Here is a 15,185-nt window from a genome sequence, read left to right on the forward strand (position 1 = left end):
TCTAAATAGTTTCTCATGGAGTTACTCATCTGTTTTATAAGCAGCGTACATTCAACTGGCCTAGAATTAAGCGGCTGGCTTAAATGGTCTGATTATTCTTTGGCTAAAGCAGACACAAACTCACTCTGTGGTGAATCATCATTCTTCTGATGCAGTGCTGTGTGACCTTGTGCTGTGGAGTTCCCAAGTTAATTGTCAAGGAAACAGCTCTAGGTGAAACTGAAGCCTGTGGTTTCAGTCAGTCCTGCCTCTGTATCTGTAGCCTTTGATAGAGATTTTATATATAAATACTTCAGTATCACTTATTACTGTTTGTAATGTTTGTACTGTTTGTACTGCATTTACGTACATTTACATTATTCCTCACATCTAGGAATTTCTGCCCCATTTCTAGGGGTAGAAGTGGAGAGTTACATGGCTTCAGCTCTATTAGTTACTTCAGTCCTCTCTGAGAACAGCAGAACTTGCTGTATGAAAAAGGCCTATCTCCCCCGTAGCATCATCCTTAGTAAACATAAGGGCAGTTTGTCTTCAGTACCTGTTTGGTTTTTACAGCTGGTTTTTGTGTGAGTATTATATTACTCTGTTTTTGTATTCAAACAGAAGTAAGCTTCTGCTGGAACTGAGGAAGTAAAATACAGCATGTTGCGGTGAATAGTGATCATATCAGACCTTGTGTTTGCTTACAGTGGCCTGTCTGTAACACACAAGTTCACAGATTTTTCAACCGCTGCTATTTCACTAGAAGCAATGTAACTTTTGAATAAACAGGAAGTTACAAGAATGTGAGACTCAGTAGGTTAGAAGTAGTATCCTTTTTCCTGTGTCTTCTCAGGCTGTGTTAATGCGACATTATGAAATAAGTTCATCTGGATAATCTGCTTCTTGTTACTGGAGGACAGAACTATTAAAAGACGTGGAAGCACTCTGGAGTCAGATTTATGACTAGGAAGTTTAACCGGCAGCGGAAAATTTCTGATGTTTATTTAAGAGAATATGAAATAGCAATGACCTGGAATTTACACATGATTTTTTTCCCTCTTCAGAAATAGGAACATAACTGTTTTAGATTCTAGAAACATGTCTGAGAATCTCTGCAGAATGCCAAATCTAGTTTGTATTTGGAGCTTCATCTAGGGTCAGCTGATGATTTTAAGAAGTGGCTGCCTTTGCTCTGAATGAAATCTATTAGAGTAACTTTAGAAACAGTGACTGTGAGAAGATTTGAAGATCTGGCTTGTGATGCATTCTCTTAAGTCTGACAAGTTGCGCTATGATTTAGATGTAGTGTCCTGTGCAGACATACCGCTCCCTTTAAACTATTCTAAGTGGGAATGTTTTGACTGTTAGCAAAAATTAGAGTGCTTGTGCCTCCTCGCTCAAGGCTATCTCAGTCACGTCTCAGGTCCTCTGCTGGGAATAAAATGAATGTGATTCTGCTTTGATTATGTTTGCGGTTCTGTTCTTTTGATATCTAATGCTTTTTCTCTTAGATTGAAGGAAAAACTAACTATAGCATGTTACCTTAATCTTGATACAGAGAATGATGTTTGGCAGAACAGGTAATGCCAAACTTCACCATTTTAGTCTGAGCTTGCAGGAAAATGTGGAGGGAGAAGAAGTCACTTGATCTCTCTGGCTATACCTTTAATTGCATATAATAATTGAGTTGGAAGGGACTTGCAAAGATAAGTCCAACTGCCTGACCACTTCAGGGCATTATTCAAATGCTGCTTGAATACTGTCAGGCATGGGGCAACCCATCAACCACTCTCTAGGAAGCTTGTTCCAGTTAATAGCATTTTCCAGTTCAGTATTGCCATTTAACTTGCTAAGGACACATTCAGCTGCTGTATCCAGGCTGTTGATTAAAAACATTGAACAAGACTGGCCCTAGAGTTGAACCATGGGGAACACCACTAGTGACCTGCCAGCAGCCAGACATAGCCCTATTCACTACAACCCTTTGAGCTCTGCTTGATCACCCAGCATAGCTTGCACCTGATTATCTCTGAGTTGGACAATTTGTCTGGAAGGATACTGTGAGGGATGATGTCAAAGGCCTTAGTAAAATCCAGAAAGATCACATCCTCTGCCTTCCCTTCATCCACCAAGTAAGTAACCTTACTATAGTAGGATCTCAAGTCACTAAGACAGGATTTACCGTTCCTCAGCCCATGTTTACTATGCCTGATAATACTTAGTTATTTAAATGCCTTTCAATAGTACCCAAACTTTTCAAGGACAGAGGTTAGGCTAACAAGTCTGTGGTTTCATGGGTCTTCTCTTGTGCCCTTCTTGTAGAGATTGGTATAACATTGGCTGACTTCCAGTCAGCAGGATTCTCTCCAGGCTCCCAAGACCTATGGTAAATTGTTGAGATGGGTCCAGCTATAATGTCTGCTAACTCCCTCAGTACTCTGGGCTGAATCTTGCCAGGCCCCATGAACTTTGAGCTAATACAGATTGGACGTGACTTGATTCAGTATATCTCTCTGCTTGAACTGTATTCCTCATCCATGCTTACTTGTGTGTTTTCTGAAGAGTGTCTTTTCAAATGACACCTCGCTCAGTCTGGAAGAATGAAGACTCACTGAAGCTTCTTTCTTGGAAACTGTTCAGACTCCTATTTCTGGAAGTTACTTCCCAGTCTGGCACGCAGTCATACTCATAGTTATTTTCCCTCTTGGCATCCTTAAATAGTTGGGGGCTGCAAACAACACAAAATGTGTGGTTCTCATGATCACATAATGAATTCAAGGCTGCAAATGTTCTTTTGCTCTAAGTTGTTCCTTTTGATTTAGTTGAATCACTAAAATAGAAAAAGATTCCTAGTAAGGAAAATTGTGCTTATTAGAAATTTCTGTTGATGTTTTTCTTTCATCAGTTCTGCATCAAAGTTAAATACTTCTAGTAAGGTGAAATAATTTCAATTTGGTCTATCTGTGGTGTAAATTCAAGGCAAAAGTTATTATGGAGTGAGTAGGAAACAGTTCCTAAAACTTATCATGTTTGCAGTGAGCTAATGAAGAGGTTGCCAGTCCTGGTTATATGTACAGGTTGGTAGAATTGTATGGCATGGAGCTAGAAGTAGAACTGGGGTGCTTGGACAGCCTGCTGTTGCACTGTTGTTGTGAAAACAGCATTCCTGGGATCTCCTTTTTCCAGTTAGCATTTTATCGCTTTTACTCCCAATTTTTATTTACAAGTGTTTTTAAAGGTACAGGATAATAACAAGAAGCATTAAAATAACTGCCATTATGGAGGACATTTGTTTTTTTCTGGATTTAGTTGTTTTTGTTTGAGTGGTGTTTGTTTTTGAAACAGTTCTGAAGGGTTCTTGAAAGTGTTTGGGAGTTTAAGAAAACAGGTTGCAGAGATGGTCAGATCCAACATGTCAGCTAGCTGCTTGTTGGCTCCGTGCTTAAAATGCAGCTAGTGAAGTATGGATTGAAGTTATATTCCTGTCTGAGGAAGTGGAAGGTGATGGTGGCACCCTATCAGCCAGCCGGGTGTGAGAAAACTGACCAGCAGAGAGCAAGTTCTGTGGTCTGTACTTGAGGTGTCCTGGCTGTGCTCACCTCTGGCAGGGAAGTGGTGCTGCTCACAGACATGCACAAGTCTCTGGGGAGTGGAAGGAGGAATCGAGGGAGCTCCTGCTCACTCTGTCCCCTGGGCCAGGGGTTGTGTTGTCCTCAGACTGGCAGGGGGCACGAGGGCACTGTGCGCCGTGGTCACGGAGAGTTTTCTAAGTGTTGTTTTTTAAAGGCCCTGGCTGCACTTCAGTCTTGATGCTCAACAACTTCTTTGCTGAGTCTCCGAAGCTTTGCGCAGGTGTCCTCAGGCACTGTGCCATCTCCTGGGACTGCAGCTTCCTGAAGTCCCATGGTGTCTGCTGGTTCTGCAGCCTGTTCTGTGATTGATTCAGAAAGCTTTGATGGCTTGACCCAGAAACTGAAACTCAGCAGTACTGGGCAGCATTCTGGTGAGGATACCTCAGTCTGAACACAGTCTTGCTAGTATTGCAAAAACAGATCCACTTTAATGTAAGCCAGGTTTGTGTTTCAGGTGCTGGCTTCCAGTTCTTAATGTATTGCTACCAAATAATTTTTCTAAGCTCATTGTCTGCTATCTGAAGTCTTACTTAAAAGCGTTGCTATGTTGCATACCCGCTTTGAAATGCGTAGATCTATAGATAGATAGCTGTCATTTCCAGACATGGAAGTATTACTATAGTTCATTGTTGTCAGTAGCTATTGTGTGCAGTCAGGATGTCCTGGGGAAAGAGCGTGCTTGTTTAAAGTTGATGTTAAGTACATCAGCATTCCAGTGATTATAAGCGAGAAGAAAGCTGTTTGTATTCAATTGAATTGGAGATTGGGCTAACTTTTGGGGGGCGGAGGGGAGATGTGGTAATTCTCAAAAAAAAAAAAAAAAATTTGAGATTTTTCATTCACTTTGTGATGGATCCTGAAAAGAAACGATTTATCTGGTAGACAACATGTGAAGCTTAACAAAACTCCTGGAACAGGAAGGCAAAGTGAAATGGGCGGCATTCATTTAGGAAGAGATTATCTGTATTAATGTCTCATTAGCAAAGTGAAAGAGTTGCTCTTGTCTGAAGATTCTGCGGCTAATGGATGCATGAGTGTTGCAATGGTAAGTGCTTTGAACATACAGTCGGTTTTTATCGGTTGCTTTTAATTTTGAAGTGATTTGCTTGTCGTGCTGGTACTCAAATGATTTTTCCAGTCATTAGTCACTTTTAATCAATAGATCTCATAATAACGTTTGTTGCTTACTGACTTGGAATGCAGAGTTAAGGTTTATAAGCAGTGTAATCTCTGGAAAGTTGAGACTTTCACCTAACTTGATTTATTTTTTTTAAACCACTGGTATTTACAAAGTTGTTCAAAAATTGTTCTGTGTGGAGCTTTATTTAGTCTCATTTCAAACAAATTTGCCAGAGACTTCTATGTAATCACAAAATGTAGCAGAGCAGTGAGGAGATGGGAGAAGCATTAATGTAGCAGTGAACTGTGGCTACAAAGACTGTTAACATTTTTGTAGTATGTTTTGTGTTGCTGTAGGCTTGTTACAACAGATTTTTCCAGGTCTGCAAGTAATTGTGGAAATAGCCCAAAAGACGAATACATACTTTCTGCAATACCTTTGTACTGAAATGGTTGTTATAAAGATGTTCAGGCCTGTTGGCATGCTGTATAAAAAGAAATGGATTCAATTCTGTTAATTCACTGGTTAAAAACTTTTCCTTTCACAAAGGAAATCTAATGGGGGAGCAGATTGCTGTACATTCTTTGTTACCCACTAGTGTTTAGGCACCTGGCAGGAAGCTTGAATGCTCTTTAAGATTAAAGTCTATTAACTTAATTTGTTGAGAAAATGTGTATAGAATGGCTAATGTTTAAAAGTGAACTAATGTTTGCTACTTTAGAAGTCATTGCAGTCCATTATTTCCAGAGTAGTACTTGGAATGTAGGAAGGATAAACTAATAGTCACAGGTCTTGGAAAAAATGATAAATAAAATTACAATTAAAAGTGATGAAAATGAGTGAATAGCTGTATATGCCACTGTAGTATCTCTGAAAAATACGATAATTAGTGTAATTTTGGAATATAGATGATGAAGAATATTGTGGTGTTTAAATAAAATTAAGCTTTTAAAAGCAACTCCTAATGTAGAATTGGCTCCCAGAGTAAAACAGAATTCCATCTAGAGGACTCTGCTTTGGCTCAAAGGGGTGTACTTGACTTCCATACAAAAAACTCCGGTGACCAGCAATTTAGGAATTGATTTGGAAGCTAGATAAAAGCATGGCTTTTGTCTTCTGCCTTCTCCCTTCTTCCCCTTGTCTGGCAGTTGTGTTAGCAGAAAGTCTGAATTAATTGCTTCTCTCATCTCCATATTATTCCAGTTGGTTATGGAAGTCTGTTACAGGGTGAATGTTACTTGTCTAAACACGGTTCTTCGTCACCAGTTCAAGCTGTTTAGTTTGTACAAAAAATTTCCCTTTCCTATTTTGAAACAGTGATACCTCTGCCTTCTTTCTTCCTCACTTTTAACAGCCCGAGGGGGTTTTGCCAGACTGTGAAGCTACAGTTGAAGTGTTTTGCAAAGGACATTACCTTTTGGCAGCTTCTTATTTATCAATACTCAAGTCAGAAATCTTGTGTTCGGTGTGTGCATAGGATTGCATACAGACCGGGGGGGACCTTCGAACTACTACTCCTGTTCTGAAATTTCTACCCAGGAAAGGAGAAAAGAAATTGCTCAAATATTTTGCCTTTGTTTTTGTGAGCTGTTCTATGGCGTTGCTGCTGCTGTGATTTGATGCTCAATGGTAAATGTTTTTCTGTCCCCCCAACACTGCCATCATGTTCTCACAAAAAACTGCTTAAGTGGGAAGATGCAGGATGTGAGAAAGCAATCTGTTTGCACTGTGGGAAGCATCTGGGTGGTGTTTGTTTCTTTCCTTTAGTGTTTAAGGTTTTTTCTGAACAATTTTAAAAATACGTTAAAAATATAATATTGCCTGTTCTGTTACTTTGTGTATGAATTTGTCTTCAGGCGTGGTGAACTTGCTTGACTCCACCTCTCACCCTTTGGTTTTGTTTTTTTTTCCCTAAGCGGTGAACTTCAAAGAAGTTAATGAAGAAAACAAAAGAGAACTCTTCAGTGAAGTATTTTCTTCCATTGAAACATTGGCATTCACGTTTGGGAACGTGTAAGTTGGAATTCAGGAGTTTTAAGAGCTCAGTGGAGCTTAATGAAATTAAGGCTAAACAACAAAACCTTTTATTTTCTTTTAGACAAATATTGTCAGATACATTAACTTGTATTAACCTATCTCTAATATTGCTCTGCTATGGTGTTAGTATTTCTAGTAAAAAGAAAAGCAATGGGGTGGTATAGAAATTGCAAGGAATTCAAAACCACTTCCAAAAATCTTTTTGCAGAACTTCCAAAGAAAATTTGAGACTATCTGAATTTTTGTTCTCAGTGATCTGAAATTGCTTCAGTTAAGTAATGAAGTAACAGTTCTTTGTCTTTCTGGTAGTATTTCAGACTTCCTTATGGGAGATGTAGACAATGGCTCGTCACTGGGACTTCCTGTATCTCGGAGAAGTCGGGTAGGCTAACCACGTTCTATTGGAGTGTGAAATCATACCTTTTAAAGGAGACCTTCATTTTCACTGAAACTCTATGCACTGTATGGCTGGGACATTTTGAGTCCTCTGAATGTTAAGATAAATTAAACCAATGGGGGGGAAAACTTGTCAGGATTTCAGGTACTTGAATATATTCTCAGTTCTGAATGCTGGTGATGATTCAACTGGAGTAGCATCCAAATATTAGGATAAACAACCTGCTTGTAAGCATACTTGAGATTTTAAGAACTAAATACTTCACAAGAATGTACTTGATTAAATGAATGATTTGCATGCAGGAGTAGTTGAATTATATGTGTCTGGTCTAGAAGCTAAACTGGGGTTTGACTTTTTTGGCTATTGAAGACAGTTATTCCTTACGAAGTAACATGTTGTTCTTTGAGAGCCCAGTCTGTACCATAACTATTTAAATAACTCACAAAGAAAGCTAAAAATAGCAGTGTCAACTTACAGGTAGCCAAAGAAAAACATTAGGGTTTTAAACTGCCTTGTAAACAAACACTCAGAAGGTAAGATTTAAAAAAAAAAAAAAATTGAAGTTTTTGCTAGTCTAGAATCAGATTTTCAGATAAATCAATCCAAATTACTTTGTTATGAAAGTATCACTAATAATTGGTGCCTATGACAAATGAACATGTAGCAGGGTGAAAAATCATAGATTGTTGTCTTACAAAGGTTTTACTGAAAAGTACATAAGACTGTTCCTTCATGCAACTTGATCATAGCAACACTGTGCAGTTCATGATTCTAAATGTAGGGGTAAGGGACAATCAAGTGGAAGTTAGAATACAGTGAAATCAAGAAGCAGTTCTGGTCTAGGTGCTTAGAAGTCACCAGGCTATATTTAAAGGCCCAATTTTTTAGTGTTGTTTGCTTTTCCTAGCATGGAAGGGAACAGTTTTAAGTTTTGGAGCGGGTAGGATAACGTGGTTGAATTTCTTGGAAATCTGTCGTGATATATCTACGTTGCAGACAAATAAATACATATTGAATACAAGAAGCATTTCATTTGGGTTTGCTATTCAGAGAGAAATTTGAAGGCCATCTAGTAGTTGGATTAGGAGGAGTTAATTGCAAAATGTGAGAGAAGCTATATTAACTATGCATTTTTGTAGATGCATACATTCAGTAGTTGAACATACCAACTAGCTTTATCTTAAAGATGAGACCATAGCATTCTGGTAGAATTTAACATGTAAATAGCCTGACTGTGAATTAAGGAGCAAGACTTTTAGTGGCCTATTAAGTTAGGGGCCTCCTAACCTGACCATCTGCCTGATTTGCTGGAAATGAGTGAGCAGTTCTCAGGACTAAAATGATTAAGTCTTAAAGACTGGGAAATAACTTTTTAGGACCAGAAATTTTAAGTACCTATTGAGTTGGTATAAATTATATGGTTTTCTTTCCTTTTCTTGTTTATTCTTTCTTAACAAGTGTATCTCACTTTAAAAGTTACTTCAAGATGGTACTACTTGACACCAAAATAAAAACTAAATCTGTGGAATGTTCAGGTTTTCTGTGCAATGGAATACTGATGCATTCAAAGCTGTGTATCAACAAAACACGAAATCTGAATCTAGAGATTGGTTTCCTACCTATTCTTAAAAATGTCATTCCATTTTACTAGAACTCTACAATTAGACAGCAACTGTAGAAGTCTTCCACTTTTCTAGGAACTGAGCTGTTCTTTAGCCTGTTGTTACATTGAATCTAGTGCAACTAGTGATTGATCCTTGCATGTTTAGGTTTATGGAAAAACTGTTTTTGCTGTGAAGTGAACAGTGATTGTCCAGGGACTTATCTTATTTATGATCAGTTCCTATGTACATTTAAATAAAAAGACAAACAGCAACAAAAAAACCCTACTTGCACCATTGCTACCGTGCTCCATTTTAACTTTAAATCTGAAAATAAAACAGCACCAAAATATAAAATAGAAGCACACTGTTCTTCTAAAGCTTAAGACTACTTTGCAGATATTTCTTTGCCTTTATCTTCTGTCTGCTCTCTGCTTCTGAGTTTCCCAGAGTAATTCATTCATTTAAAATGATGCAGGTCTTTAAAATAAATATATATATATTTTTAATGCCAGGGGAAGGTTTTTAGTAGGTAGACTTCTTCGTTATCTTGCATTTACTCAGTGACCTGGTTTACAGTATAACCCTACAAATAATTTTACTTGCACAAATAAAGGGGTGGCAAAATGCTGTATCAGGACAAAGGTAAGGATAAAATCTTATGCTAAGGTAAATTCCATTTACTTATTATTGGATTAAATTCTTAGGCTGTATTGATTATCAGTGTTTTGTTAGGAAGTATTACTAGTCAGCTGTCATGCCTACAGTGCACACCTGTGAGTAATTTAGAAAAAATCATAGCTTTATTCTCCTAAGGAAGAAATCCAGGATTCTAAGGGGTTGTAGAATGGTCTATTATGTGTAGACTACAATAGGTCTGTTTGAAATGCTTTTGAAAATGTAGGCAGGGAGTTGTAGAACATCCCAAGTTGGGAGGGACCTACAAGGATCATCGAGTCCAACTCCTGGATCCATGCAGAACCACTCAAAAATCAAACCCTATGTCTGAGTGTTGTCCAAATGCTCCTTGAAACTGATAGGTCTTGGCCCCAAAACTATGTGCTGAATAGCCTGTTCCATGCTCACCACAGTCTGGTGCAGAACCTTTCCCTAACTCCCACCTGCCTGTGTCTCCTGACACAGCTCCATGCTGTTCCCTCTGGCCCTGCTGCTGTCCCCAGAGAGCAGAGCTCAGTGTTGCCCCTCCACTCCCTGTGAGGAGTTGCAGCTGCCATGAGGCCTTCCCTTAGCCACTGCTCAGGGCTGTGCAAACCCAGGGACCTCAACCATTCCTTAGACCCTTCCCCATCTTTGTAAGTTCCACTCCTTTGGATGTTCTCTAGTAGGTCCATGTTCTCTTTATATTGTGGCACCCAAAGCTGCACACAAAACTCCAATAAAAGCTGCTGGTTACTTAAGTACTGACTCTGTGTTAAATCATTTTTTCATTACAACCTTTCAAGATTGTTGGTTTAAAGATAAGTTGTGATATTCTGCTATTTGTTATGTCTCGGTTAACAGCTATGAGAGCTTACATGGAAACCTATATTTGAGAGGAAATTACAGGAATTTCTTGCTTGATTTGCAAAAAAAAAAAGAAAAAGGAGGAGGGGCAAGGGGCAGATGATGTCACTGAATTTGATAACCTGTTAGTTCTAGTAAGAGCTTTTCTGCTTTACTTCTCTAATTTGATCTTTTTATTTTTTGTACACCAGTCTTTTGAGAATCTCTCAGTGGAGTCTGGGGGCTCACTGCATGAAAGGGATGATATTCAAGGTGGGTCATTCCTTTAATATTTAGTGAAAACAGATACACAATTGTGCTTATCTTGGTCACTTTGCTTTTAACACCTTTGCTTCCAGTAAAACTTTAGCATAAAAAAAAAGCTATTGCAGAGGCTTTATGCTTCTGTGAATAACCACTTGGAGTTGCTTTTTTGGGGAGAGTTAAAGAAAACAAGACCCAAACAACTTCTTCTGTATGTCATTGTATGATTGATGTTTTGTTTGGTCACTTTCTTAAAGAAAGTCTTACCAACCATATGACTAGTAAAGATAAAATACTATGACCCTTTAATTTGTTCTAAAACCTCTGTCAGTCCTGTTTAGAGTCAACTAGCATTAAAGAACAACTCGGGATGCGAGCTGCTTAAGTATTCACAGTTGGCTAATACTGGCTTTGCACTCAGTGTGTGGTCGTGTCTAAAATTCACTCCATTGTGTTTGATGCTTTATTTTCAGGACATCTTCGAGCAGAGGAGGTTGACAGCATGCTCCTAAGGAATGACAGTGGAATTGAATCAGCTCTGTCGTATGCTAAAGCGTGGTCAAAATATACCAAGGATGTAGTCGCATGGGTAGAAAAAAAGCTTAGCTTGGGTGAGTGGCTCTTTTTGGCATTTAATCAGCTTTGTCATGATGGAATTAAATCTGTTGCCAGGCCTCTGCGCTGCAGAGTGTCAATAATGTGATTTCTAAATTAGTAACTATTCCACTGAAATAGACAGAACTATCACCAATTTCCTGTAATTAAAAGCCTGTAACAAAGTGAAGGTGATCCTAGCCTATCTCTTAGAGGAAGAACGTAAAAAGCATTTAGCATGTGGTGTAATCGTTACAGTAAAAAGTTAATTGTGTGATTATCTTATGTTTTTTAACAGAAGTGGAGTGTGCTAAAAACTTAGCAAAAATGGCTGAAACCGCTAAAGCTGTTGTTGGACCCCAGGTGAGTAGGACTTAGGGGCTCTTTTTAAGTCCTCAATGTGTATCAGAGGCTTTCCTCAAAAGAGAAGATTTGGGGACACTGAGGAATAGAGGTTTTTTATTTGATGCAGAATTGATTAATATGGCAAATCACTGTGAAAGATCTCTTGTATTTTCCCTTCTCATCCTCTATGAAAATGTGGATAAATAAATTTGGTTTTCTTAAAAAAATAAAAACAGTAGCTTAATGGTTTTCACAATATGCTTTTTTCCCCCTCTGTCTTCTCTCCTTTGTGGTTTGGACTTGTAGACTTTCTGAGTTTTCCTAGTAAAATGAGTAACTGAGAAATCAGTCACTTTCAACATTCTTGCCTAAATAACCTCCATGCATGCATTAATACTTTATTAAATGCAATAGGAAGTCTAGTTCAATTATACTGACATTTATAATGTCAGCATACCTCTGCTTTACCTAGAATACTAATGTTTTTTTCTCTCCGTAATTTTAGGATTATATGCCATTCCAATCAATATTCCTTAATGCATTTCAAAATGATATTGAGAACAATCAACTTTGGCAACAAACAGCTGCTGCTCTCCAGTCTAACAAATTTGTGCAGGTAAGACTACAGAAAATGACAAAAATATTGTTTAGATTTTTAAGTTTTGCAACAGCACAGATTATTTGAAAGAACAAACTTTCAGCCTTGAAGTCTTTTACATACTCTATTAATGTTTCCTATTTAGCCTCTTCTGGGAAGAAAAAATGAGTTGGATAGACAAAGGAAAGAAATCAAGGAGCTTTGGCAACGAGAACAGAAAAAAATGGTTGGTATTTTTCATATCTAACAGTGTTAAATCTCAAATTCTTCAGAAGGTCAGCACTTTCAAGCTAGGCTGTCTCACTTTACGCGCTTCAATTCACATGTAGAATCTGTAAGGTTTATTGGTGTAGAATGTAACTATCAATTTCACGGCATAATCCTATTTGTAAGAGGTTATTTTTCTATGACTTTGTTTAAACTATGAAGTACAGATCTGTGCATAACATCTTCTTAGAACATCACATTAAATAACAAAAAAAATTTAATCATTATTTTGCTTTTTTTGTTTTTCGCGGCATTCTGCAGCAAGAGCTGGAAGCTTCTCTAAGAAAAGCAAAGTTGCTATATATGCAGCGTCAAGATGACTATGAAAAGGCCAAATCCTGCACTGCTCGTGCTGAAGAGGAACATCTTAGCTCAAGTGGAAGCTTTGCGAAAGATGTCAGCAAGCAACTGGAAAAAAAACGAAGGCTAGAAGAGGAGGCTCTTCAAAAAGTATGAATTTCTGTTGCTTACTGATTTTGCTCATGCTTTCCCCCTGAGATCATTTGAGCAATTGGTCTGTTCATAATTCTTCACTTTAATCATGCTATGTTCATTCAGGCTTTTATCCTAAATGGGAATCTCCCATTACAGGCTGTGCTTTGTATGTGTGCTTGTAGTTTTTCTCACTTCTAGTAGCAAGTAGTCCATTGACCCCTTTTATTTGTGTTTTGTCTAGGCTGAAGAGGCCAATGAATACTATAAAGCAAGCATGGCAGAAGTTGAAGAAAAAAGAAGTGATTTGGAAAGCTTTAAAAGCGATGTTTTAACACAGCTTCGGGAACTTATTTACCAGTGTGATCTTACTCTTAAAGCTGTAAGTATGCTTTTCAAAATACAATTGGCACTAAGGTGACTTGGCCTAATTTTTAAGTAGAAGTATACAAAGATTCTTAAGGGTGGAAGAAAACTGCCATACCACCAACATCCACCTCTGATGTCATGGACAAACATAGTGAGGTAGGAGGCATTACTTTCAGAGCAGCTTTTACAACGTTCTGTCCAGAGGGTGAAAATTGCCTTTTTGGTAGCAACAAACCATGCAGTTTATCTTACTCAATCCAAAGTGGGAAACAGCTGGAATTCTTTGCTATTTTCTGTGTTTGTTAAGCCAGAGAGGAAAAGAGGAATAGTGTCTCCTAAGAAGCATCTGCAGTAGACATCCAGGAATCCTGCACAAAATCCACCCCTAAAAGTTTTACTATTTCCTAAAATTTTCTAGTAGTATTCTTTAAATTGCTTTATGTCTTCTCACTAATTTGAGAAATACCTAGTGAGTGATATACTGAAATTTTTCCTCTCCTAACAGGTAACAGTTAACCTGTTCCAGCTGCAGCATGCTCAGGTTGTATCTCTTCCAGTGAACTGCCAGTCGCTCTGTGAGAGTGCCAAACTTTATGACCCTGGTCAGCAGTATTCAGAATTTGTTAAAAGTTTGCCAAAGGAAGGTATTCGTATTGAACCAGGTTCTTTTGAAACCCAGAGCTCCCAGATTGATGGGTGAGTGCCAAACTAATGGTGATATTTGTTTGCTTTAGAATGAAATGCATACATGTTTAGCAGTAAAACAGAACTTTTGAAGGCACAAAATGAGTCCTGGTATTTTACCATACTTTAACATGTTTGCTTGCTTCTATGCATTTTTTTGGTAGTTGATTACTATAACATTATGTTGACATTGAAATCTGACTTAAATTCTAAAGCAGAGTGTCACTTTGCATATTAAGGTTTGCCAAAACATTAACAGTTGCTGTGTAAGGATTCACTTCTTACTACTTTTATGTAGATACTAATTAATATGAAAAAAACTTAAATTTTGAACTCGGTAGTGTTTACCGGTGCGGTGTAGCAGTAGTATTTGATATTCAGTTTTAGAAAAATCTGTGGTTGTTGTCATCTTTTGCAGGCCTTGCTGCTACTGTAAATGTTTAGGTATTGAACATTTCAGGAAGGAAGTTGTGTTGAATTTCTGTCTCATGCAAAAAAATTTAAAGTATTTTCCAAACAGTGTGAAATAGTAGCTTTTACTGTTAATCTATTAAAGGTATAGCTAATGTGGAAATAAAAACAAGACAAAAAGATCTCGTGTCAGTATCCAAAATGCTTTGTCTACCTTGAACTTGTAAAATAGTCATTCTGGCACTGAAGTATGACAGTATCCATTCCAATCTGTGTGTCTCACAGTTCTACAGGAAAATGTTGTATTGTCTTTCAAAAGAGAACTAAATACAAAAACCTAATACTTGACTCAGACTTGTACCAACAAAAGCCAGGAAATACTAAGTTAAAGCAGAGATTCTTTGCCCTTGTCTGTCAACTTCCTACCTTTTAAGACTGATTTAGACTGTATTCATAAACTTTAAATTGGGGGATTTAATATGCAGCTCCCCAAGAAATCGTTAAGTATGAAATCTCAAACTTTTTATACTCTTCTAGATATTTACTGCTTAAGAGTCATGAGATTTTTCTCTTCCCCTCCCCCCCTCCCTTTGTTTTCTTTGACATGGCCTTGTGATTCTTCGTGAACTTAAAGTGATCATTTTTATTTTTTAGGTCTGCACTTATTTAAGTGACAGTAGCTTGGGAAGATGATGCATGTTTTAATGTTTTTTCAGTCTATTTCCTTCAGCTGGATAGGGTAGAATTCATTAAGCAACAATACTAGGCTAGTAGGCCATTTTGTCCGCGGAATACTTTACATTGATTAGACTTAACTGTTTCCTGTCCTCATCTTGTGAGCAGATTTTTACAATGGAGATGGCTGGGCAGAGAATCTTTCAGAGGAGATGGCTGGGCAGAGAATCTTTCAGAGGAGATGGCTGGGCAGAGAATCTTTCAGAGGAGATGG

General features: G+C 37.9%; 1 protein-coding gene across 5 annotated transcripts in view; it reads left to right on the plus strand.

The window, feature by feature from the left end:
• ARHGAP29 (Rho GTPase activating protein 29) overlaps positions 1–15,185 on the plus strand; it is a 51,895-nt gene that overhangs the window by 27,386 nt on the left and 9,324 nt on the right. For 4 of the 5 annotated variants that reach the window (XM_021404325.1, XM_021404327.1, XM_021404326.1 and 1 more), the window contains 10 exons: positions 6,651–6,747; positions 7,081–7,153; positions 10,485–10,545; positions 11,010–11,147; positions 11,429–11,493; positions 11,981–12,091; positions 12,219–12,299; positions 12,602–12,790; positions 13,017–13,154; positions 13,647–13,837. In XM_021404325.1, the coding sequence (XP_021260000.1) occupies positions 6,651–6,747; positions 7,081–7,153; positions 10,485–10,545; positions 11,010–11,147; positions 11,429–11,493; positions 11,981–12,091; positions 12,219–12,299; positions 12,602–12,790; positions 13,017–13,154; positions 13,647–13,837 (1,144 nt within the window). Of the gene's footprint in view, positions 1–2,825; positions 4,660–6,650; positions 6,748–7,080; positions 7,154–10,484; positions 10,546–11,009; positions 11,148–11,428; positions 11,494–11,980; positions 12,092–12,218; positions 12,300–12,601; positions 12,791–13,016; positions 13,155–13,646; positions 13,838–15,185 lie in introns of those variants that run through there. The other variant, XM_021404329.1, reaches the window with a different exon arrangement.

The sequence above is a fragment of the Numida meleagris genome, chromosome 7 (assembly GCF_002078875.1).
Source record: "Numida meleagris isolate 19003 breed g44 Domestic line chromosome 7, NumMel1.0, whole genome shotgun sequence".
Taxonomy (NCBI): domain Eukaryota; kingdom Metazoa; phylum Chordata; class Aves; order Galliformes; family Numididae; genus Numida; species Numida meleagris.